Below are 24,732 nucleotides of genomic sequence, written 5' to 3'. Positions count from 1 at the left end.
TTCTATCACAGCAATTCAACTTTGTCTTTACCATGTTAAAAGAAAAAGCCATAGATGCAATACATAAGAGGAATGGAGCTCCAATACACTTTATTTACAAAGTAAGCTGTATTTGCTGATTTCCTGACCTGAAGAATCCTAGAATAGCAAATAATAGAGCCCTGGCCCTGAAGGGAAAAGAGCTACCAGATCCCTTTTCTGTGGGCAGTTTTTGAAGCCCAAGGAAAAGCAAAGCATGTGGTCTCCAGTGCAATATGTATGCCTCTTGCGCCCTCTTCTGACAAGGCTGGCACTGTAACAATTGGCAAAAATAGAAAATGCACTCACTGGTCTAGTTAGCATCTCAAAATAAGGCAGAAGTGGATTTGGGATTGAGAGACAATGAATTCATAATATGCATAATCGTCACATAGTCCTGGAGTGTGGTGTGTGTGTGTGTGTGTGTGTGTGTGTGTGTGTGTGTGTGTGTGTATAATATTATTATATATTGCCGGGCGGTGGTGGTGCACGCCTTTAATCTCAGCACTTGAGAGGCAGAGGCAGGCGGATCTCTGAGTTCGCAGACAGCCTGGTCTACAAGAGCTAGTTCTAGGACAGGCTCCAAAGCTACAGAGAAACCCAGTCTCGAAAAACATATATATGTTTTATGTGTATGTGTGTGTATATGTGTGTGTGTGTGTGTGTGTGTGTGTGTGTGTGTGTGTGTGTGTGTGTATACGTATATATATAGTTTAGTACTAGTACTGACCTATCTAGGCTGTGGGCTCAAGAGTCATTACTGACTGCATCTTCTGAGTTTGAAGGTGGATATGTGGCACTGACATCTCTTTTCTCCTCTGTTTGCAGATGCTGGAACGAGAGATGGCTGTGAGAGAAAAGGAGGTGGAGGCCATCCAGGCCCAGGCAAAGGCCCTGGCCCAGGAAGATCAGAGTGCAGGGGAGGTAGAAAGGACCTCGAGGGCTGTGGAGGAGAAGTTCAGGGCCCTGTGCCAACCCATGAAGGAACGCTGCCGGTGCCTGCAAGCCTCCCGAGAGCAGCATCAATTCCACCGGGATGTGGAGGATGAGATCGTGAGTCACCAGGCTGGGCATGGAATGGCAAGCTACCCCCAGCCACGTGGCTCTCTGGTCTCTTTCGGACACTGGAGAGATGCCCACAGTGCTCCGTTCCCTCTTCTCTTACATGTTGAGAGTGTCTCCTCTAAGGATGTTCATGGATGTTCTGTAGGGCCCTCTACTCTAGAATGAGATGGCTGCTCCCTATATACACAACTGTAGCCCTAGGCAGCTCCTCTTTGTACTCCAATTAACTTTTTCTTTCTCTCCAGTTGTGGGTAACTGAGCGGCTACCCATGGCCAGCTCTATGGAACATGGCAAGGACCTGCCCAGCGTTCAGCTTCTCATGAAGAAAAACCAGGTGAGGCAGAGGGCGGGGGTGAAAACAAAGTTCCCAACAGCCTCTTCGGAGCTTTGTTTTCTCCTTTTTGGGGAGTGATGATGACAGGTGGAGGATGGGTGCAGTGGTTTTGAGACAAGGTCTTACTATGTATGGTTGTGTGGCCTTGAACTCACAGAGATCTGCTTGTACCTTCTGGGATTACAGATATATGTGTGCTGCCATGTCCAGCTCCTGTGTTTTCTCCTATGATAGGGTTTCTATGGCATTATCTTGTTATGTAGCCCTAGACCCGGCGATTTAACTTGCCCTAGCTCAGGAGGGGGCCTCTGTTGGTAGGAAAGCATGAGGATTGAAGGGATATCACACTGTATCCCTAAGCCTGGAAAAAGTCCACAAGAGGATTCAGGAAGGAAAATAATATAGGGTGGGGCTCCAGGTAGAGCTGGTCTAAGGGGATATAGGCTAGGGGTTCCTTTTGCAAGCCTTTCAGTGTATCTTCTGTGGCTGGGACAGACCCTGCAGAAGGAGATCCAGGGTCATGAGCCCCGGATTGCAGACCTCAAAGAGAGGCAGCATGCTCTGGGAGCAGCAGCAGCAGGTCCAGAGCTGGCTGAGCTCCAGGAAATGTGGAAACGCCTGAGCCATGAGCTAGAGCTTCGGGGTAAGCGACTGGAAGACGCCCTTCGAGCCCAGCAATTCTATCGTGATGCTGCAGAGGCTGAGGCTTGGATGGGTGAGCAGGAGTTACACATGATGGGCCAGGAGAAAGCCAAGGTGAGAGCCAGAGTAATAGCTGTTTGTAGCCAGTTCTTCTTGCTTCGGCCCCTGCTATCTGATGTCCCCCTTTCCCTCTCCCAGGATGAGCTGAGTGCCCAGGCAGAAGTGAAGAAGCATCAGGTATTGGAACAAGCCCTTGCCGACTATTCCCAGACCATCAAACAGCTAGCAGCCAGCAGCCAAGATATGATTGACCATGACCACCCAGAGAGGTGAGTGTGTGAGTATCAAAGGGCCTAGACTCTGGAGGAGAGGAGGGCTGACTCTGGGGAAGTATAGGAATTATGGCATCTTTTGAACCATGTGCATATAGAATAGACTAGAAAGTTAGGAGAAGCAAGGGACTTGGCAGGCAGTTAGGGACATAAGAGACAAAGCTCCATGGAATAAGCCATTCTCTTTACCCCTGCAGCACAAGGCTAACAATCCGCCAAGCCCAGGTAGACAAGTTGTACGCCAGCCTGAAGGAGCTAGCAGGAGAGCGGCGTGAGCGCCTGCAGGAGCACCTCCGGCTGTGCCAGCTCCGCAGAGAGCTGGATGACCTGGAACAGTGGATACAGGAGCGTGAAGTTGTGGCAGCCTCCCATGAGCTGGGCCAGGACTATGAGCATGTGACTGTGAGTGCCACACAGATCTGCACCAGGGAGGATCAGGGCCCACAGGGAGACCAAAGCCTTGGCCCAGGCAGAATGCTGAGGATGGGGACACAGAGCCAGACAGAGAAGGCACTGTTCTTTTGAGTTTCAAGTTATATAACCTGAACAATTTGCAGAAAGAAGGGTGTAGGGTGACCATAGCTGAGGATAAAAATGAAATTGCTACGCTTTTTCAACAGACCTCAAAAGGGTGAGCTTCAGATTCTTTGCTGTGGTTGGAGGTTTGGGCCCTCTGGTACAGAAACCTGGACTATAGTTACCGTGTCCTTGTTAAGGGCTAAAGGGTCCAAGTGTCTCTAGGTACCTTTAGGATGTCAGGCACCGTATAGAACTGTGATATTATGTCACCCTAGCCATCTTAGTTCACATATGCACCCTGGTGAAATTCCCCAGTAACACATTTTTCAGGATGTGTTCTCACTATTAAGCAACATAGAAGTGTAAATTTTTAAAAACTGCTCACTGACCAGCGGGTTCTCAGTTTTGGGGAGAGAAATGACTGCTTCATGAGACAGGGACCCCACACACTAGGTCTCATCCCTGTCTCTACAAATGCTTCCTTCATCAGATGCTCCGGGACAAATTCCGAGAGTTCTCCCGGGACACCAGCACCATTGGCCAGGAACGTGTAGACAGTGCCAATACACTGGCCAATGGGCTCATTTCTGGGGGCCATGCTGCACGGGCCACTGTGGCTGAGTGGAAAGACAGTCTCAACGAGGCCTGGGCTGACCTGCTGGAGCTGCTAGACACAAGAGGTCAGGTGCTGGCTGCTGCTTACGAGCTGCAGCGTTTCCTGCATGGGGCCCGTCAAGCCCTGGCACGGGTACAGCACAAGCAGCAGCAGCTTCCAGATGGGACTGGCCGTGACCTCAATGCCGCTGAGGCCCTGCAGCGCCGGCACTGTGCCTATGAGCATGACATCCAAGCCCTCAGTACCCAGGTCTGACCCTAGCTGAACAGGTGGGGAAGGCTGAGAGGAAACTGTTTGGTGGGGAATTGGAGAGGAGTTTCGTGCGCTAGGAAGATCTCTGAGAGGCTGGGAGGATGCCTCCATGGAGGGGTGGGCATTTGGAGATAAGGTTCCATCAGCTACCACATTCAGGCTTGTTTTATAAGGTGTGTGCACACACATGCATCAGAGCACACAGACCTTAATGTATGCATGGGGATTAGGGACAACTTTACGTTCCAGTAGTCAGGCTTGGAGGTATTGCTGGCTAAGTTCCACTTGTAATGAAGACCCATGACTTTTTCCGGTGGTCCCAATGGCTGCAAGATCCCTCATGCTGTGCCCAAACCCACGTGTTGATACCACTCAGGCCAGAATTCTGGATTTACGAGATTAACACAGATATTCCTTCAATCCCATATGACCAGTCAGTCCCCAACCTAAATCTACTCTGCAGGCTGCACCTCTCCTTCTAGTTATCCTGGATAGGATAGCTCAGCTTGATTTTTAGAACTCCCTGGGGTAGGGCTGGCCCCAGATAAGGCCCAGTAGGACAGAGGTGGTAGGTAGGCTCGGAACCTCGGTTCTTCCTACCACCTTTTGGCTGGTGGAACAAACAGGAGGTAGAAAGCAGTACAAGGATGAGGGAGGCTTCAACTCCTCTGTCTCCCAGCTCTGCCTGACTCAGACCTGGGTTCCCATAGGTCCAGCAGGTTCAGGACGATGGTCACAGGCTACAGAAGGCCTATGCTGGAGACAAGGCTGAGGAGATTGGCCGTCACATGCAGGCAGTTGCTGAGGCCTGGGCCCAGCTCCAGGGAAGTTCTGCTGCCCGTCGTCAATTGTTACTGGACACCACAGATAAGTTCCGATTCTTCAAGGCTGTCCGGGAGTTGATGCTTTGGATGGATGGGATTAACTTGCAGATGGATGCCCAGGAGCGGCCTCGGTGAGACCCACAGTGCCTGGTATCCTCCACAGGTTATATTATACTACTGGTGGCTGGAGCGACTGGTAATACCATCTTTATATTGTCCTAGGGATGTGTCCTCTGCAGATTTAGTCATCAAGAACCAACAAGGCATCAAAGCAGAGATAGAGGCCAGAGCAGACCGGTTCTCCTCCTGCATTGACATGGGGCAGGAGCTGCTGGCCCGGAGCCACTATGCTGCTGAGGAGGTGGGTGAGATCTAGAGAGAACCTGGCCAGCCACACTGAGCACGGATTATTCCTGAAATTTCTCTTTCTGTTCATTTTGTTTGTTTGGTTTTGTTTGTGGATTTGTTGTTTGTTTTGGAGACAGGGTGTTACCATGTCACTCAGGTGGCTACAAATGCTCTTGCTGCATCCTCCCAAGTACTGGGCTATAGGTGTGTACTACCACACCGAGCTTTGATTTTTTTTTTTCTCCTGTCTTCTGCTTCTTGTCATTCTTTCTTAGCAAGAATTCTTTCACTTTCCTCTCAATGCTGTCCAGAGACACTTCTCCCCCAAGAACTATTTTCTTCTCTTGACATTAGAAATCATTGTTGTACTTCAGTGGTTCCCAGAGACCTTGGAAAGTCCTAAGTCATGTCTCCTTTCCCTACCCCCAGATCTCAGAGAAGCTGTCTCAGCTACAGTCCCGACGCCAGGAGACAGCTGACAAGTGGCAGGAGAAGATGGACTGGCTGCAGCTTGGTAAGCCACTGTGGGAATGTCATCAAGAGGGAGGGAGCTGATGAGAAAGGCCTGTGAGCATTGCCTATTTGTGGTTGTCACAGTGCATGATACCAGGAATTCCATACCTGGGTATGGAATTCCAGGATCCTATACTTGGTACCTCCTGACAGTGCTCTGGGGACAATGATGGTCTCTGACTTGAGGTTACCACTGCTACAATCCCCTGCCTCTGCATACTCTAATTTTCCATCTCTCTATGACCCCCCTCCCAAATCATGGCAGTTTTGGAGGTGCTTGTGTTTGGGAGAGATGCAGGGATGGCAGAGGCCTGGCTGTGTAGCCAGGAGCCAATAGTCCGAAGTGCAGAGCTGGGTTGCACCGTGGATGAAGTAGAGAGTCTCATCAAGCGGCATGAAGCCTTCCAGAAGTCAGCAGTGGCCTGGGAGGAGCGTTTCAGTGCGCTGGAGAAGCTCACTGCGGTGAGAACTGTTGGACCTGAGGTGTCCAACCCTATAGCAGCCCCAGCCCTGTTCTTGTTACTGTTCGGAGAAGCCATTTCTTTTCTTCCTACTGCTTCTCTGCATGTGAGCCCAGAGTGCTTTTCTGTTAGATGACCACAGATGTCAGTTAGCCTTGGTGCTACTGAGATCACCCTGCTTCTTACCCTACCTTCTTTTAGATTCTCTTCTTCATCTGTCCTGTTTCATTGGGCTAGAGCTGAGGCATTTCAGCTTTTCTCCTCACCATGATTCTTGCTGACCTCAGCATTTCTTGACAGCTGGAAGAGCGGGAGAAGGAGCGGAAGAGAAAGAAAGAGGAGGAGGAACGGAGGAAACAGCCCTCTACTCCAGAGCCCATGGCTGGTCGTCCAGAAGGGAGTCTGGTAGATGGCCAGACAGCTCCTGACACGGTCTGGGATGGGTAAGAGCTGAATGCCTGGGCCAAGAGGCTGAGGTCGAACCTAAGCAAGCTACAGATAATTATTCTGTGTCACATTTGGTCATTTTAGAACCCAGTCACAATTGCCACCATCCACACAAGCACCCAGTGTTAATGGGGTCTGCACAGACACAGAGTCCTCCCAGGTAAGCTCATGTCCGTGAACATCCCTGTCAATCCTCCCAGCCCCCACATCCTCACAGCTTCTTATCTTTGCAGCCCCTGTTCGAACAGCAAAGACTTGAACAGAGCAGTGTCCCAGAAGGGCCTGTGAGTCTCTCTGGAGGGGTGGATGTTGGTACTTGGGGGATAAAGGGACAAAAGAAGTGGGTTGGGATCCTGGGTATGAAGCTCAACAGAAGCTTGGGCTGGGAGACCAGCTCTTGGCTATAGAACTTCCTGACTCCAAGGCAAGGTACCATACAAATCATCTATTAGCAATGACATTGCTTTCCCCCCACAGGGATCTGGCACAGGGGATGAGTCCAATGGGCCCCGGGGAGAGAGGCAGACCCGGCCACGGGGCCCTGTTCCTTCTCCAATGCCCCAGAGCAGATCATCTGAATCAGCCCACGGATCCACCTTGCCTACACGAGGCCCTGAGCTCTCTGCTCAGGAACAGATGGAAGGGATGTTGTGCCGCAAACAGGAGATGGAAGCCTTCAACAAAAAAGCCGCCAACAGGTATCGGGCCTAGCTGTGCAGAGCCTGTAGCCTCTCAGGCTCCTGCTTCTAAGGAGGGTTTCCTGGGAGCTTCCTAGACAGAGAGTGGAGCACTTTATAGGAGTTTGTCCTTTTGGAAAGAGCTGGAACTAAGGACTCTCATAGGAGGGCCACAAGTGACCTAAGGACTGTATTGTTAAAGGTCCCACAAAGGGCACCAATCCACCTATCTACCAGGTTTCTAACCCCACCATGTCTCCCCAGGTCCTGGCAGAACGTGTACTGTGTTCTTCGGCGTGGGAGCCTCGGCTTTTACAAGGACGCCAGGGCAGCTAGTGCAGGAGTGCCGTACCATGGAGAAGTGCCTGTCAGTCTGGCCAGAGCCCAGGGCAGTGTGGCCTTCGACTATCGGAAACGCAAACATGTCTTCAAGCTGGGGTAGGAACCAGGGCTGCTCTCAGGTTGGGATGGACGGAGTCAGAAAGCAAGCAAGGTGGATGAATTGGGGATAGGGTTCAGAGGGAAGGAAGTGACCTGAAGAGAGCTCACGAATAGGAGCTGTTCTTCTAAGTGCTTGGGTACATTTGTAGGTGGAAGAGAGTAGAGATTCTGGGTCCTGAATCATATTAGAATGGCGGAGCTAAATAAAACACAGGCTGAAAAGTTATCTTGGATAGGAAATGTGAGGTCAGGATGCTAACTCACCCTGGCTTCCAGGGTCCTGCCCACTGCCAGCAAAAGCCTGCGTGGCCTTGGATGGAAATGAGCTTAACATTGCCTTATGCGCTCTATCAGAAATAATCTGCTTATGCACATCTGCAAAATCCAGAAACTATGAAGAATGTGTAAAATGCGATCTGGCCTTGAAGACTATGCCCTCCCAGGCAATCCAATCCTGGGAAAATACTGAGCTCTCAAAAGCAGACATGCCAAATACAGTTTCTTAGCTCCGCCCTGTGCCTTCTTTCCCAACAGGTTACAGGATGGCAAAGAGTATTTATTCCAGGCCAAGGATGAGGTGAGCCTTCCCCTGTCCTGCTGTGTTCTCTCTGCCAGCATGTTGTTTTATGAGACTGGGTCTCATTCTGTAGGCTTGATTCCTATTCCAGAGTGGCCTCGCACTCATAGCAACCCTCCTAGCTCAGCATCCTAAGCCTGGGTTCACAGGTATATTGCCACCACGACAAGCTGAAACTCCCTATCATAAGGGAGTCCTTTTTCTCCTTCTAAAATGAAAAAGTCAATCTCTTTTCTACTTATTCCTATTATACTTTCCTTCTGTCTGCTACATGCAGCCCCAGGTCAAAGTCCTTGAGTATGAGCTGATGTATCTCTGTCCCTCACAGGCAGAGATGAGTTCATGGCTGAGAGTGGTAAATGCAGCCATTGCCACTGCATCCTCTGCCTCTGGAGAGCCAGAAGAGCCAGTGGTGCCCAGTGCCAGCCGAGGTCTGACCCGGGCCATGACCATGCCCCCAGTGTCACAACCTGAGGGCTCCATCATGCTTCGCAGCAAGGATGGCAGAGAAAGAGAGCGAGAAAAACGATTCAGCTTCTTTAAGAAGAACAAGTAGTTGGGGGCAAGACTCCTAGGCCAGCTCCCTCCCTCCGTTAAGGAAACTGCCAGGGACTATCGACAGAGACCGCCCTCTTGTCAGGACAACTGCCTGCTGCTAGGGTCTGCTGCTAAGGTCAGCCCATCACCAGGAACTTTCACTGAGGACAAACAAGTGTTCCCACAAACAACCTTCTCTTCTGCTATTTAATTCAACTGGTGGTGGGACCCAGGCAACCCCTAATATCACTCTTACCCACCTTGTCACCTCTTCCCAAGCCTTATGCCTCCACCCCCACCATGGTGCAGATAGTGTCACCCTCAAAGTGGGCTATGTGGGAACCACTGTCCCTGCCTCAGGGACATTGTGCCACCACAGCTAGGGTGTACCATCCACCATCCAGTTCTTTGCCTCTGGGATCAGCCAGGACCCTCTCAGAGCTGAAGCAGGACCCAAGGGCAGGAACACCAGATGGAGTCGGAGGCACTGAAGCCTTCCCTGCCCATCCTGCCTCACCCTCTGACTCAAGTTGCTGCTCCTCCAGGCACTCAAGGTGGCTCTCAAGTGTGAGTTGTTCAGGAGTAGCCACATCCTTGAGTCTATCCAAGGAGGTGATTAAACAGCTCAGCTTCTCTCACTGCCTCTTGGTGTTGTTACTTTCTGACTGTAGCCTCTCTGGTTCTGGTCTCCGGTGTGTCAGATAGCCACTCTGCCCCACCTTCTGAGCCTCAGACTCCCGTGATCCTGAGAGTCTCCCTATCTCAGTCTCCCCATGACAGTGATCTGTTTCACCGGGTTGACCTATGCTAAGCCTGTTTAGACCAAAGACATCCACTGAAGTTTGGGTTGATGTTAATTAACAGTATTCATGTTAAAAGGCAGCAAGTCACTCTCCCTGGTGCACATTTTTGTTTTTCCTTTAAAAAAAAGTTGTTTAATTTCTTGCATTGCTAGGGATGGAACCCTGGACCTCATGCATGCCAGGCAAACACTCTACCACTGAACTACACTCCTAGTCCCTACACTGTTACTCACTCGCAAGTCTCTCAATTGTTTTCAGTAAGGGGTAGTGAAGAATGTTACCACAACCTAGTGTCAGCTTCTGCTCTGCTCAGCCAGCAGTGAAAAGGTGAGCACCCTACTTTCTGTCCTTCCCATAGATTCAAGGGTGCTCACGCAGAATCAGAAGAATGCCAGGTTCCCACTTCCTGAACTCTAGAAGAATGTCACCCTAGGAATCCATAAGGTACATCCTGAGCATGTAAATAAACACACAATATATTCTAGAGATTGAGAGAAGTATTTTTCTTAAAGTTTAAAAAGGAGATATTAAAGTTGGAAGTTTTGGGTCTGTTTGTCTTCAGCATAACTGGCCAAGGGCCCCAGGCAGCCCTGACTGATGACTACCAGTCAAAACAGTGACAAGCAGTATTCAGGGTAGGAACTAGCACCACACAGCTCCAGAATGGGCTCCATACATCAGATCTGGCAGAACAGATCATTCACAGGGTAATCAATCATCCTTTCTCTTAAGATAAGTGGATTCAGTCCCCCACAGTAAACATGCATAAGTACAGCAGTAATAGCCCATCCACAGACAGAACAGACACCTTTGCCCATGATTCAAGTACAGTAGTGATACCTCCTGTTAGATATGGGAGAATCCTTGTGGAGGGTGCAGATTATGTGGCTTGGGGGAAAACTAACTGAAAAGTTTAAAAGCAAATGTAGTATGTATGAGAGGTTAATGGAAAAATGATTACTGATGTGTTACTGCAGAAAAGTCATGTGACTGAAAAGGAAAGACAGGAATTAGGTGAGAATCATGTACACATGTGGCTGCTGAAGCTGCTTCCTAGTACGATTCCATATGGGCAGAAAGGAGAAGAGGGGCATGGAGCTGGGAAGCAAGTCTTCAAGAGAAACTTGTGAATGTTGGTGGAAGAGAGGAAAGGTGGTGGATGGAATGGGGCCCGGGAGACGAGAAAGGTCAGGGACAAAAGCAGCATTAGTGTTGGTCCTGCACACTGGTGGGGAGTAGGAACAAACAAAAGTGGACAGGCTATGTAGGAGTGAACTTGTTTGCATTTTTACTGAACACCACTGACAAGGGAGGATTCAACTTGTGTTGACCCACTGTCCACATGGGTCTACAGAGTACCCAAAGTGTGACAAATCTAAACTTTGGTGTACTGAATGTATGAAATAACAGATTTCCAGGACTTTAGAGGGAATTCTAATATCTCAGTTTTATATTGAATACATGTTGAAATGTCAAAATTATTAAAAATAGATTTCAAATTTTTATAGTTTGATGTTTCTTGGAAATTTGTGTTTAATTTACTTATTTACTATGGTGCTAGGAATGACACCCAGGGCCTTGTGCATGCTAGATAAATGCTTCACCATTGAGTTACACGCATAGACCATTTTCCCAGTTCTTTTTGAATTATTAATATGGCTCATTATAACCCCATTAGCTAGCATTGTTCAAAATGGACCACAGACATAAACATGAAAAGTAATGGAAATGGAAGAGAACAAGACTATCTATATGACTTGTGGTAGGAGAACATAAAAGAGCAAGCTTTATGAAAGAATAATTAATTGTTACATTTTATAAATGATTTACATCCTGTCTCAAAAAAAAACAAAAACAAAATTTACTTCCAGAGACAAAGATAATAGTGGAAAGACAAGATCTTTGAAGCCAATAAGAAATATCCACAATTGTAGCAAAGTCCTACAGCTCAACACAAAGCCTGCAACCTGAAATATAGGCAGAAGATAGGGGCAGGAAATTAATGAGCACAAGCTCCAAGACTTTAAGAATAAGAAGGTATTTTCAAAATCCTTGGTTATGGGACAAAAACAAATCAAAGAAAGTTGGGAATAATACCTTACAGCTCTTTGACAAAAATCAGGAAACAAATGTCAACCTTGGTAAAGATGGAAAAACAGTGCCCCTTACGTGTTACAAGAAAGAGGGAGGATATGCTAGCAGAGCTTTTCTGGGAACCTGGTTCTACTTAGATGACCTGGAATGGGTGTGGGTTCACGTGGGTCTGTAGAAAGTAGGCAGTGGCACTCCAAGGATGATTTTAGCCTTTCCAGCTGCAGGGGGCTCAGCCTCTTCTCGGACTGAGATGCTTTCCCTTAGCAAAGGACTTCTTTCTTATTCTCCAATTTATACCTTAGCAAGTTGATTTCTGTATCCCCAAAACATCTTAAGTTCTTCAAAGGGACAATGCCAAATGCAAATTCTATAGTTTTCCAAGTTTTTCCACACCAAATTTTGCATAGGCTTTGCACCTTTGGAAAACTCGGACACGGTTCACATGTTAAATAGAAGGTGCTGAAGACAAAGGGCAGAATGAAGGCTACCTGCCAACATTCAGGAGCCAGGTGCAGCTATGTAGGAGCTGTCCCCTATACTTCGACATGTTAGTTTTCTGGGTCTACATTCCCCACAGTCTAATGTCTACATTAGAGCACAGAGGTTGCTAGTCATAGCCCAGTTTATGATGCTGAGGGGCTAAAGCAATTCTAGCATCTTATCACCTACACAAGGAAGATGAAAAGCATGGCTGAAGCAAGGCTATAACAGAAATTAGACTTAACACATCATGTAGTGGGGGGGAAAAGCAAATAATTAGCTATACAACATACCATTTATATAATTTATACGAACATACAGTGGGTGAACCTTGTTTAGGTTCAGCAAAGAAGTGAACTATAAAATGGAATTTGTGACAATCTAGGGGAAGTTTGAGCACAAATATTAGATGATACTGACATAACACGTGGTGGCAGTATAGTTCAGAGAAGATCCCGGGCTCAGTCCCCAGTACTACGAATAATAATGACGCAGGTAAAATTACATTGTGTGTATAAAAGGCTGGGAGAAATGTTGAAGCCAGACAAAAGGTCCAGAGGAATTAGTCACAAGTCTACATTTGGGGGTTTGTTTTTGGCTTTGTTTTGTTTTGAAATTTTCCACGATGAAAAGTTTTTAATGGACTGAAAAAAATACACGCATTAAAAGGAGTTGGAGAGAAGGCTCAGCAGTTCAAACAATTGCTGCTCCTGTAGAGGACGCAAAAATGGTCGCCAACACTCACATTGTGCAGCTCACAGACACCTATAACTCAAGCTCCAGGGGATCTGACACCTGCTGGCCTCTGTGGACACTTGCACACGCATTGCATACATTCACGCAGACCTGAACATACATGTAACTTTTCTTTTTTTCAACAAGGTTTCTCTGTGTACCTCTAGCTGTCCTGGAATTCTGTAGACCAGGTTGACCTCAAACTCTGAGTGCTGGGATTAAAGGTGTGCACCACCACTCAATTTTTTTCAATTTTTTTTTTTAAAAAAAAAAAAAACCAGAGAATAGAAATAGTGTAATTCCCAGCACTTGGGAGGTGGAGGTAGGAGAATTGTGAATTCAAGGCTGTTCTGGGTTACACAGCCAGTTCTTGGCCAGCCTTGGCTAAATAGTAAGGCCATCTCAAAATGGGGGGGGGAGGGCGTAAATGAAAATGTTAGAGACAGGTGGTAACTGTAAGCAGAACATTAATTGTAGAGAACTCGGGAAATTTGGGAAGGACAGAACCCAAAATACAAAGTTGTGTGGTAGCAGACCCGGAGCAAATTCCAGGACAGCCGAGGCTACACAGAGAAACTGTTTTACAAAACAAAAACGAGACATTTTAATTTTAAGCATGTGTGTCTGTTACTATAATTGGAAAGAGGATGGCTTATGGAATGACTGGGAAAGATGGAGATGGATTTTTGTGAACGAAATGTTTCCAAGTAGTTTGGGGACCTGGTCCTTATAGTATTGGAGGCTGACGTTGGAACTACCACAATGGGGAAAGCTGTTTAACCCCCATCCTAGGACCTCTACTAGGAGATAAACTCAATCCGTCCATCTCCCTAAACGACTACGCTTTGCTTTGTTGAATGGGATAGTGAGCAATCCACAGAGCCAGTGCCCTGCTGCCACCAGGAGGTGCCCTTGGACCGCAGCTGAAAGTCAGGAGCCTGACAAGTGCCCGTGCCTTTGGCAGCTTAGATGTGGAGCCCGTTGTCACCCTCACAGCCCCAAACCGAGAATCTCTGGACTTCTTCACCACGTGTATTTTGGGAGTGCTCATTTCAGGAACCATGCCAGATATACGAGAGAGGGAAAGCCCAGCCCACGTATATTCATGAATAAACATGACAAAGTATAGTTTGGATAGAGAAATGTCTTCCTCAGTGTAACGGATTACAGATCATTACACTCAGACCTAACCCAGCTCTGTCAGCGATCATCTTTCCGCCCCTCGACTCTCAGTCTCAACTTACTCGCCAATAAACAACACAATTGCGGTGAGAATTAAGTTGTTCTAAGGGAGTTCTCGCTCCCTCCCACCCAAACGAGGCCGAGACTGGGTTAAGATGGGGCGCCTAGACCTCTGAAGTGCCGCTCTCAGCCGCCACAGAGGTGGAGAAAACCCCCTTCTAGCGGGCCCGGTGAGACAGCCCTTTGTCATCGGCATCCCTCGACAGTGGGCTAATAGCACGCTCCATTGTGACGGTGAGGCTCCCCCTGGGCTTACGGTTTCGCCGAGGCAGTGGTTGCTTCCTGAGCCCTTTGGACGCGCCAGCCGCGACCCTCTCCCAGGGTGGTGATTGGCTAGCCGGGGCTGGGGGCGGGCTGACCTCCTCTCCGCAGTGCCGTCACCGCATGACCCCGCCCCCACCCGGGGGGCGGCCATTTGTGTGCGGCCGCAGGATTGGTCGCCCCGCTCCTACGAGGGGGAGGGGAGGCAGGCAGCGCGCACTCGCGCGTGCGTGAGCTGGCGCGCGAGAAAGCGCTCGGTCGCGCCGAGGCTCGAGCGGCCGTCGCCATTTTGTAGGGTTCTCTCTGACGCGGGACCCGCCGCCACCGCCGGCACCACCCGGAGGTAGGAGAGATGCTGTGGGTATGTGGGGAGCCCGGGAGCGGGCCTGGCCAGACCACCGGAGGGCCGGGTAGCCCCGGCATTGGGGCCCGCTCATCTTCTGAGGACGGTCCCGGGAAGACAACGAAAGGAGGCGGGGCCGGGTCTCCGGAGGGGGCGGGGCAGGGGTCGGGACGAGTCTTTGTTGGGCAGTGGGAGCTGGAGGTTGGGCCGCTGAGGACAGGGGTTCAGGTGTGGGGCAAAGGAGGGCTTTTCAGAGTATTGTGGGAGGTGATACCGCGCTGTGGAGAGGCACACAGATTTCCCTCCAAAATCTTGTAACTAGGGACGTTCAGATGTTTCTTGCTTTCTGCTTGGCGCTTTCTTCCTTGTGCTAAACCTTGAAGCTGCTAACCTTGTAGATTAAATGTGCCTGACCTCAAGGAGATGTTGGAACGTGTTGTGCTTTATGACCTCCTATCTTCTGTTAGAATTGTCACACACAGCTACCACTACTTAGGAAAAAACTGCTGTTCTGCTCTCAAAAGGAATAATTGTGACGGTTGCGAAGATATTAATTGGGCCATTAAACGGAAATGCTGCATTGCTATGCAATGTCTCAACTTCACGCCTGACTTTTGAAATCTTGTTTGTAATCTGCCAGGCTCTTGTCATTATGGTGAAGCTGTTCATTGGAAATCTGCCCCGGGAGGCCACAGAGCAAGAGATCCGCTCACTCTTCGAGCAGTACGGGAAGGTGCTGGAATGTGACATCATTAAGAACTATGGCTTTGTGCACATAGAGGACAAGACGGCCGCTGAGGATGCCATACGCAACCTGCATCACTACAAGCTGCACGGAGTGAACATCAATGTGGAAGCCAGCAAGAATAAGAGCAAAGCTTCAACCAAGTTACATGTGGGCAACATCAGTCCCACTTGTACCAACCAAGAGCTTCGGGCCAAGTTTGAGGAGTATGGCTCAGTCATTGAATGTGACATCGTGAAAGATTATGCCTTTGTACACATGGAGCGGGCAGAGGATGCAGTGGAGGCCATCAGAGGCCTTGACAACACAGAGTTTCAAGGTGAACTGTTCTTGGGCTTGGGTGGCAGAGCTTCGTGGGGTCTAGCTTAAGGCAAAAGCAAGAACGTTAAGACCATGGGGCTGTGAGAGCGGCTCTTTTCATTCTCTTTTCATTGACATGGATAGATTATGTTTACTATTCTTAAGTATAATTTACTTTTAGGGAAGTAAACATTTCCCATTATTTTGCTAAGATGTTTCTCCACAATTGTGGGTTACTTTCTTTGGTCTTCATTTACTTGAGTGCTGCTAGGCTGCTAAGCTGCCTAGGCAGGGAGTGTGAAAAGAAGGGCTAAAGGTCATAACTTGGTTGCTGCTTTTGTTGTGACCCAGAAGCTTTAGTGTTTTATATTCTGATACTTTGAATGATGGATGATAGTAGTGAAGAGAAAAAGGGTAATCTAGAAGAAGCACTATATGAGAAATCTGGGGTGAGTCTGGTTGGGGGAGATGGGTATCCCTGGGGTGTCCAAATTTGTTGAGTCTGTGGACTGTAAGCAAAACCAGGAAACGTGTCATAGGTTCTTCTGCTCCACTTATTACTTACCTCTAGCAGGTTAAAAAAAACTTTCTTTAGAAGTTCAAGCTTGAACAGGAATGTGGTCTGGGTAAATTCCAGTGAGGACATCATAGAGCTTACTGTATTGCTTATATTGACAACACGTATTATGTATTATCATTAATACCACAGGATCTTGTCTGAAAACCCTGGAATTGTGTTACTATAGTAGCCAATATCTACATGTGGCTAGTAAATTTCGCTTAATTGAAGTAAAGTTTCAAAATTGATTTTTCCAGTGTGGGCATATTTCAAGAATACAGGAGCCATGGGGGGAATGATTACTGTATTAGGAAACATAGCAGACCCACATTGCAGGAAGTTCATAGTTTAGCACAGTTCTACAATGCTTTGAGTGTCGTCCTGGACCGCATATTCAAGGCTACTTTTCTAGTTTTTACCTCAACACCCTTTTTGCCCTAAATACCAACTAAAAAAGTTAAATATACAAAGGTCCTCTGCTAAACCTAGGAAACAATGAGATCATGGGGAAAAGGGAAAGTTAATCAGGAAAGTCTAAGTATGCAAATAGTGAAGCTCACTGGAGGCACACTGTCATGTGATTCTACCTTCATCACTGATGCCCTGGCCTTTAGCTACTGAAAGCCTAGGGCACAAGTTGCACTTAATCCCTATCCTTAACCAGCACATTGACAGGTGTGCCCCTGTGCTTTTCCCTATTATAAAATAATGATCTCTGATGTGGCTCCCTCAAAGAATACTAGTGAAATTAGAATGAGGTAATAAGTGTATTTTGGCAGTAAAAGCAATATATAATGGAAGATGAGCACTATTTGCAAGCATGATTTTCTTCTACTTGGGTTAGAAAATATTTAAAATCTGATAGCTTAAAACCCCCCCCCCCCATAAGTCCTGGAACTCACTTTGAAGACCAGGCTGGAATCCAACTCACAGAGTTTAAGCCACCACCACCTACCTGCCTTAAACCCTTTTTTAAATTTATATTTTTATTTTGGAACAATACTAGCACTTTTCAATTTGAAAACATTGTTAATCACATTCTTAATCATTTTCACTTGCTGTGGAAGGTGGTAATGGACCGACAGGAAAGTAAGGAAGGAGTTTTGTTGCTCCACCCCCCCCCCCCCCCTTGGTTTTGGCATCATCTGGAGGCTAATACTCTACTACTAGCCTATATGTTCCCATCCCCGAATGGTTTGCTTATCAGGTACAAACAAAATGGAAAAAAAAAACTTAAAATAGTGTACTCATTTTGCAGATAAATTCCCATAGTATAATAGTAAATGCCCTTTTAATTTTTAAAGGAAATGGGGAGATAGAAGTTAGCTTAGATGGATGAGTAATGTGATTTTTTGTTTGGTTGTGGGGTGCTAAACATTGACCCCCTCAGGGTCTTGAGTATGCTATGTACACAGTACCCCTGAACTATGCTCCTTGACCCTTATATTTGTGTAATAACAAATATAATTACATAGGAAACAGGGATCTAAATAATGCCATGAAAGTATTTTTATTATATATGTACATATATAATATAAATAATCACTTCCATAGAAAGTACAGACAATAAACTGAGTTGAAAAGAGGAATCATTTATTTGGTTTCACATTCTCTTTCTGGCTCTTCTAGAGATACTGGTTTACTCCCAATTTATACATGAAGATATTTTTGTAATGAACTATTTTTTTCCAGGTGGCAATAGAAAATTTCGTATTAGATAATGAATTTTGTTTGTTGAGACAGGGTCTTGACGTATAGCTTAGGCTGACTTTTAAACTCAAAATCCTCCTGCTTCAGACTTCTGAGTACTGGGGTTATATGTATAATTCCTTCACATATCTTACAGAAACTACAATGGATACAGTGGAGATGCCAATTTGGCATTTTGTTAAGTTTAAAGCCTTTTGGGCACCTTTGAGTGCCACGTTGAGCATCTTTTGAACTTTTACTTCTGTGTATTAATGATTGTCTAAAACTTATGTCTCTGCATTATGTAACTTCTAAAGATAGAATCTGAGTTTACCTGGGTCTTTCAAGATGTTTCCTCTCCACAGGCAGCAGTGAATGCAGTTTGAATTGGAAATCATAACGAAGCTGTTCCCAAGTAACCACCCGGGCAGCTGAATTGGGAAGGATATGTAAGAATTTAGGGGTGTCGTTTCAGCATTAAATCAGTGGGTCATTATTATGTCAGCTACATCTCCAAGTCTTCTTTGAACTCTGACCCAAGATAAAATTTCAGAAATTAGAATTGAGTTTCCCACCTTCCCAAGGCAGAGTTTCAGAAATTAGAGTTTCCCAGCTTCTAGCATTTTAATACTCTCCTTTGTTGCAGCTTTGAAGATAAAACACTTTTAGTGAGCTGGTTTTCTGGAAAATACTGGCCGATTTCAGTAACTTGGAGGTTTGAGAAACCTTAAGAGCTCCACCTGCCCGCATCTAGTAAAGAGATGAAACTACTTGAATCTGAATTTAAATTGAAAGCCCCAGTAACCTTTGGAAAGAATCTAAAACAATGCAGCCACCTATCATTTATATTACAGGTGTTTCTAGCTCTAGATCAAAAACAAAAAAAAATTACTAGCCTCCTTTTTACAACTACAGAAGGAGATTTTGCCACAAATGTTGATGAAGTAAAGCACTCCCTTAAGTTAAAAAGTAGGATAGGGCTGAGACAATTAGGTAAAAATCACAGTATTTTATTTCTTTTTTTTAAAAAAAAATGGACTCAATCTATGAAAGGCAAATTCAATCGAATTTTTTCCCCCTTCCTAAGAAGCTTTGTTCTAATCCTGAGGGGGAAAAACTGGGGTGGAATTGAAATCTATAGAGGTTCTTTTAATTCCCTCAAGTACAGGTGAAGCCTATAAGCCAAGTATGATCTGGATATCCAACACAGCACCTGCACACATTCCTGGATGAAACATGGTGGACAGAAGACAGCTGTTGAACTGGGATTGTTTGTAGGGTTTGGGGGTGATGCAGTGCTGAGGTTGAGGCCAGGGTATCGTATATGCTAGCAGGCATATGCTTTTTCCATTGAGCTCAGAACTAACATGAATTGTTTAGAGGTGGAAAAGATGCCTTCTAAACCTACTGATAAATGAGGTTTTGGTTTGGAAGTAGTAAAACCAGCGGTCTTTGCATGGGGGAAGGAAATAGATTGTGGAGATGGAAGTAGAGGAGAGTCTGATGTGCTACTGGCATTAAACAGTAATTGGTCTCTAAGAACTCCAATATCTAGCTCTCACCTCTGTTGAACCTTACTTTTTTCGAAAGGGATTGCTGAATGAAGTAGGGTAACAGGAATGTGTATGTATATGTATATTTTATGTTTACTTTTATTTGGGTGAGGGAAAAGAAAGTTAGTAACAATAATTTTAATGTTTCTTCAAGGCAAACGAATGCACGTGCAGTTGTCCACCAGCCGACTTAGGACTGCGCCCGGGATGGGAGACCAGAGCGGCTGCTATCGGTGCGGGAAAGAGGGGCACTGGTCCAAAGAGTGCCCAATAGACCGTACAGGGCGCGTGGCAGACTTTACTGAACAATACAATGAACAATATGGAGCAGTGCGCACGCCCTATACCATGGGTTATGGGGAATCCGTGTATTACAACGATGCGTATGGAGCACTTGACTACTATAAGCGCTACCGGGTCCGATCTTACGAAGCTGTGGCAGCAGCGGCTGCAGCTTCTGCATACAATTATGCAGAGCAGACTATGTCTCATCTTCCTCAAGTCCAGAGCTCAGCTGTACCCAGTCACCTCAACTCCACTTCTGTTGATCCCTATGACAGACACCTATTGCAGAACTCCGGCTCAGCCGCTACCTCAGCAGCCATGGCTGCTGCTGCCCCTTCCTCCTATTATGGAAGGGACAGGAGCCCACTACGTCGGAATGCAGCTGTGCTCCCTGCAGTGGGAGAGGGCTACGGTTATGGGCCAGAGAGTGAGATGTCTCAGGCTTCAGCAGCAACACGGAATTCTCTGTATGACATGGCCCGGTATGAGCGGGAGCAGTATGTGGACCGAGCACGGTACTCAGCCTTTTAAAAACTGGAGGTGAGAGTGGGGTGGATGTGGTTGAAATTTACATTTAGTTCCCTACAAGAGACCTTTGCTTCACTGAGGAGCCAGAGGACCAAACCACCATACCCAAAATGCACAAATTACATGCTTTCAGTATTTCCTATAGTTTAGGCCACAGGTTTATTTGGCCTGTTGAGGAATTAGTAATTAGTATGATTCCAATGTGTTACTTCTGAAATAGGAACAAGCTCAGTTATCGAGAATATTATTTAAAAAGTTGTATACAAGCCAGGCAGTGGTGGCACATGCCTTTAATCCTGGTACTGTGGAGACAGAGGCAGGTAGATCTCTGAGTTTAAGGCCAGCCTGGTCTACATAGTGAGTTCCGGGACAGCCAGGGCTACACAGAAAAACCCTGTCTCGAAAAAACAAAAAAGTGGGGGAAAAAAAGGTTGTAAGCCAGTTGGGGAAAGGGGAGCTAACATATACTGGCCCTTTGTTGTATTGACGGCGATTTCCTCACCAGGAAAGAACTAAGTCTTAGAGTGTATCAGCACTTCGCCTGTGATAATCTGGTAAATGAGAGGTAGAGCCAAAATTCAAACTGGGCCCTCTTAAATTCCTTCTTTCCAGGCAGGCAGTATTGGCACACACCTTTACTCCCAGCATTTGGGAGGCAGAGAGCTCTAAGTTTGTAGCCAGCCTGGTCTACAGAGTGAGTTACGGGACAGCCAGGGCTACACAGAGAAACCCTGCCTTGAAAAACCGAAATAAATAATAAACTCATACTATCGCCACTACTAAACCGCTGTGGTGGTTGTAAAGGGTACATTAGGGAGCTAGTAATGGACAGCACAGTGAGAATTTTGAATCTTCAGGGGTTTCCAGTTTGCTGATACAGCACACAGTGGTGCATACGTGTAATCTCTGTACAAGGATGAAGCCAAAGGATTATGGTAAGCGAATAGCCTAAATTTTAGCAAGTTCTAGCAAAGTCTAGAAAGTATAGGAGACTCCTGTCTCAAAAAAAAAAAAAAAAAACATATTTCTTGGGTTATTAGCTTATAAATGATGCTCTTAGGTGTGTTACTTTAAGTCGGATAAAGACCTAATGTTTTAAGACACTTCAGTTTTCAATGTTTTCATGATATGTTCCATGAAGTCCTTATTCCAGCCCAATGTTTGATGTCAGCACGTAAGCCCTATTTCTTTGTAGCTATGACAGAATTCCTGTTTATTTTAGCAAGTTTCATTTTCTTAAGGGAACACTCAAGGACTTAGATAAATTGATCATTTCTGATGTGTAAAACTCTTGTAGGTGGTGACATTGGAAACTTGTTTCCCTGTTTCAGAAAATGTACGAAGAGTGTTGGAATGATAATTGGGGATACTCAGAGACAAGTAAAGTTCACTAGAATGGAAATGGCATTTACAATGCACAATTCTCTCATGGTTTTCCTTGTACTTTCAAGTAGAGCGTCACTTGAGTTAGAGCCCCAGCCATGCGGTTAAATAAGTTACCGCTGAGACACCAGTGTTCCCAACTTATCCCCTGATTTGGTATATGTGTTAAGAAAACTATGCCATGTTTGTTAAGTTATATGCTGTACAGTTGTATTAGTAAGACTCGGGATTTCTTAAGGCCATCATTTAATCATCAGTGAGCATGTAAATGTAGTTTGATATTAATTTCTACAGCTGGATCTACTCTGAGATACCTCTGATAAAGTTAGTATTAATCTGTTAGATGACTTTGTTTCTCAACTATGTTTCAAAGTTAAATATTAAATTAGTATAGCCTTTAAGGGTATGGTTAGGACATTTTGAAAATGAATTTAACTTCAATCAGTAGCTGTTCAACTAACCTCTTTTTAGTGATGACTTTTAAAGAAACTTACCTTCCAGGTGTGAACCTCAAATGGACTGAATAACCCTGAGTTGGTTGCAGTCCCAGGAGCCTGATGTTAATGAGGCTGCCAGGATGAAATACTCCACAACTGTTGGGGATCCAAATTCGGGTCTCACCCTAACAGAACTGATCCAAGAACATCACAGCTTTTGAAGTCGATTGGCACAGATCAAGACCAAGATTTGGCCCTGTGTCTGTATTAAGTAGAGGAGCTTGGTGTGAGTTAACTTTTTTTTTCCCCCAGCCATTGGTGTCTGGAGTTCCCATCATCAATGGAGGAATTAGACAGTCCTAGCAGTGGTTTCTTCTTTTGTCAAGGGATATTTGGTCAATTAGGAAACTACTGCATCTATAGTTCTGAACTTACAGTGTGACAAGTAGAAACCTTAAAGGGTGAATGACCAACTGTTCTTTGAGACGCTAGTCTTTGTGACTATGTTTTTTTGAATGTTTTCTTTGGAACATTTGTAATAGTAAAATTGGGCTGGGCATGGGTGGTGGATGCCTGTAGTCCCATCTACTCAGGACTGCTTTAGAACAGAAGTTCATGGTCATCTTGAGCAACATAATTAAATCCCATCTCTTAAGGAAAAAAAAATTGACTATACCTCATTCTTAGCATCTTTTGCATTTTTTCCTGGACAATAGTCTTACAAAATTAATCTGTAGTTACTGAAAAATTCATACCTTCTTTGAAGCAGTGGTAGCCTTCTACTAAAGGGGTTGGGTTACCTAAGTTAAAAGCAAGCTGAGTTTTGCATCTTGTGCAGCATACAGCTCTAAGTAGATTCCTAGATGTAGCTATTAGGCTCCTGGGTGATTTTGTGGGATATACATTCAACCCAGTCTGACTTGATTTTGTTTTGTTCTTTGTTTCTCCCCCTTTCCCCCACCCCCCCAGAATACAGGACGGGACCAGGGCTCTTGTACTCGGAACCAGGCTGCTTGCTCTCCAGGCATTGTGTAAGCCTCTTGTGTTGTGCTTTCTTTCAGGTAGGATAATTGCGGACTGAACCCTCGGGCTGCGATCATATATGAGAACTTGGTCCTCGTGGTCCCCTTTGCCGGGATGTTTCCATTGCTTCATGTTTCAGTAAACAAAGGAATTTGTGACCAACTATGTTTTCTTTCTTAATTTAATTCTAAGTTGACTTTTCTTTCCTTGATACTAGTTGTCTGTAGCCTTTCACTCTGTTCCGTATATTCTCAGCCTCTGAACAGCCCTAGGTAAGGACTATGCTGGCATCTCCTTCTTTCCTGTACAGTGGAACCCCTCTTAATCTTGCTTTCCCTAGGATTTGAGCCCTTCTCCCTGCCTTCCTACAGCATCTCCTCTCCCTTTAAAACGACCATGTAGTGGCAAGCAGCCTTTAACTTGTGTTAGCTCTGGATTCTAACACTGAAGCTAATCATCTGAAGTTGCTAGGACCATTGGGGTTTTGTTATTTTGGTTTGTTTCTTTGTTTTTGTTTTCCCAGTTTTGTCCGACCTGTGATCGTGGTATATAGCATTAGCTGAAATTTAGCCTTGTTTTACTCCACTCCTTCCATTTTTTTTTTTTTGACAAATAAATGTTTCTAACACTTAATCTTTTCCTAATTGAGTGACTGTTATTTACTACTAGTGTCTTCTGATTCTTTCCCAGTTGTGTTTGAGCTACAAAATTCAAATGAGTGAATGTCTAAAATGTAGAAGGAAAAATTGAGTAGAACAGTATGGTTTCAGAAACAGACAGCTGAACAAAGATGACTAGAGTCTTGAGACACTGGTCACTATAATCAGAGCTGTTCTAGAGTTGAAAGGCTGGAAACCCAGCGCACTCACGATAGAAGCCCCACGGTGCTGGTAGCTTCCAGCCATCTCTATATAACTCCACTACAAGGAAATCTGATGCCCTCTTCTGATCTCATCAGGCCTCAAGCAGGCACAGCACTACACATACATACATGCACACATGAAAAAAATTTTTTAGAGAATAAAAATTTTAGGCTTTAACATCCTCCCCTGTAGGCTTAATAGACACCCCCACACACACACACCCTGCTGCTCTCTCTCGCTCACTTTCCCTTGCTCTCCCTTTCACCACTCCCGACAAACTTTCTATGTAGGCCTGGCTACTCTGGAACATGCCATACAAAGCAGACCAGTCTCAAACTAGTGTTGATCCTCCTGCCTCTGCCTCTCAAAATCTTGGGATTCCTGAATGCTTAGTCTTTATTTGAGGGGGAGAGGGGGTGGCTGGAAAGATGGCTCAGCAGTAAGAGAGGACCTGGGTTCAACCTCGCAACACCTACATTGGTGGCTTACAACTCTAACCTCAGTTCAAGGGAGTCTTACGTCCTCTTCTACCTCCAAGGATACTGCATGCATGTGGTAAAGCATCCATATACATAAAAATCTCAAAAACTAATAAAGATTTTTTTTTTTAAAAAAAAAAAAAAAAAGGAAGCTAGGCATATAGCTACATGGTAAAGCACAAAGCCCTGGGTCAATTTCCTATTTCTCCCCACCAAAAAGAAGGGGGAGGAAGTTTTTCATGTAAGTTCACTTAGGAGCTCTTAAAAATGATTTTTTTTCTCAAGGTGTTAATTTTTTTTTTAACTGATATTCTTTTCCCTTTAAA

The 24,732-nt window shown here is 45.8% G+C and overlaps 1 protein-coding gene and 1 pseudogene across 3 annotated transcripts in view; both read left to right on the top strand.

The window, feature by feature from the left end:
- Sptbn2 (spectrin beta, non-erythrocytic 2) overlaps window positions 1-10,910 on the top strand; it is a 43,298-nt gene extending 32,388 nt beyond the window's left edge. For all 3 annotated transcript variants that reach the window (XM_057777242.1, XM_057777243.1, XM_057777245.1), the window contains 17 exons: window positions 847-1,071; window positions 1,329-1,418; window positions 1,914-2,174; window positions 2,259-2,389; window positions 2,590-2,794; window positions 3,402-3,776; window positions 4,490-4,734; window positions 4,826-4,964; window positions 5,381-5,465; window positions 5,730-5,926; window positions 6,226-6,368; window positions 6,457-6,532; window positions 6,606-6,656; window positions 6,850-7,070; window positions 7,314-7,487; window positions 8,025-8,067; window positions 8,396-10,910. In XM_057777242.1, the coding sequence (XP_057633225.1) occupies window positions 847-1,071; window positions 1,329-1,418; window positions 1,914-2,174; window positions 2,259-2,389; window positions 2,590-2,794; window positions 3,402-3,776; window positions 4,490-4,734; window positions 4,826-4,964; window positions 5,381-5,465; window positions 5,730-5,926; window positions 6,226-6,368; window positions 6,457-6,532; window positions 6,606-6,656; window positions 6,850-7,070; window positions 7,314-7,487; window positions 8,025-8,067; window positions 8,396-8,623 (2,889 nt within the window). In that variant the 3' untranslated portion in view covers window positions 8,624-10,910. The remainder of the gene's footprint in view (window positions 1-846; window positions 1,072-1,328; window positions 1,419-1,913; window positions 2,175-2,258; window positions 2,390-2,589; window positions 2,795-3,401; window positions 3,777-4,489; window positions 4,735-4,825; window positions 4,965-5,380; window positions 5,466-5,729; window positions 5,927-6,225; window positions 6,369-6,456; window positions 6,533-6,605; window positions 6,657-6,849; window positions 7,071-7,313; window positions 7,488-8,024; window positions 8,068-8,395) is intronic.
- A 3,524-nt stretch (window positions 10,911-14,434) lies between these two features.
- LOC130879780 (RNA-binding protein 4B-like) lies at window positions 14,435-23,911 on the top strand (annotated as a pseudogene).
- The last annotated feature ends 821 nt before the right edge of the window (window positions 23,912-24,732 follow it).

The sequence above is a fragment of the Chionomys nivalis genome, chromosome 8, assembly GCF_950005125.1.
Source record: "Chionomys nivalis chromosome 8, mChiNiv1.1, whole genome shotgun sequence".
Classification (NCBI taxonomy): Eukaryota; Metazoa; Chordata; class Mammalia; order Rodentia; family Cricetidae; genus Chionomys; species Chionomys nivalis.
The sequence above is the reverse complement of the archived record's forward strand: the minus strand, read 5'-3'. Positions and strand labels throughout refer to the sequence as shown.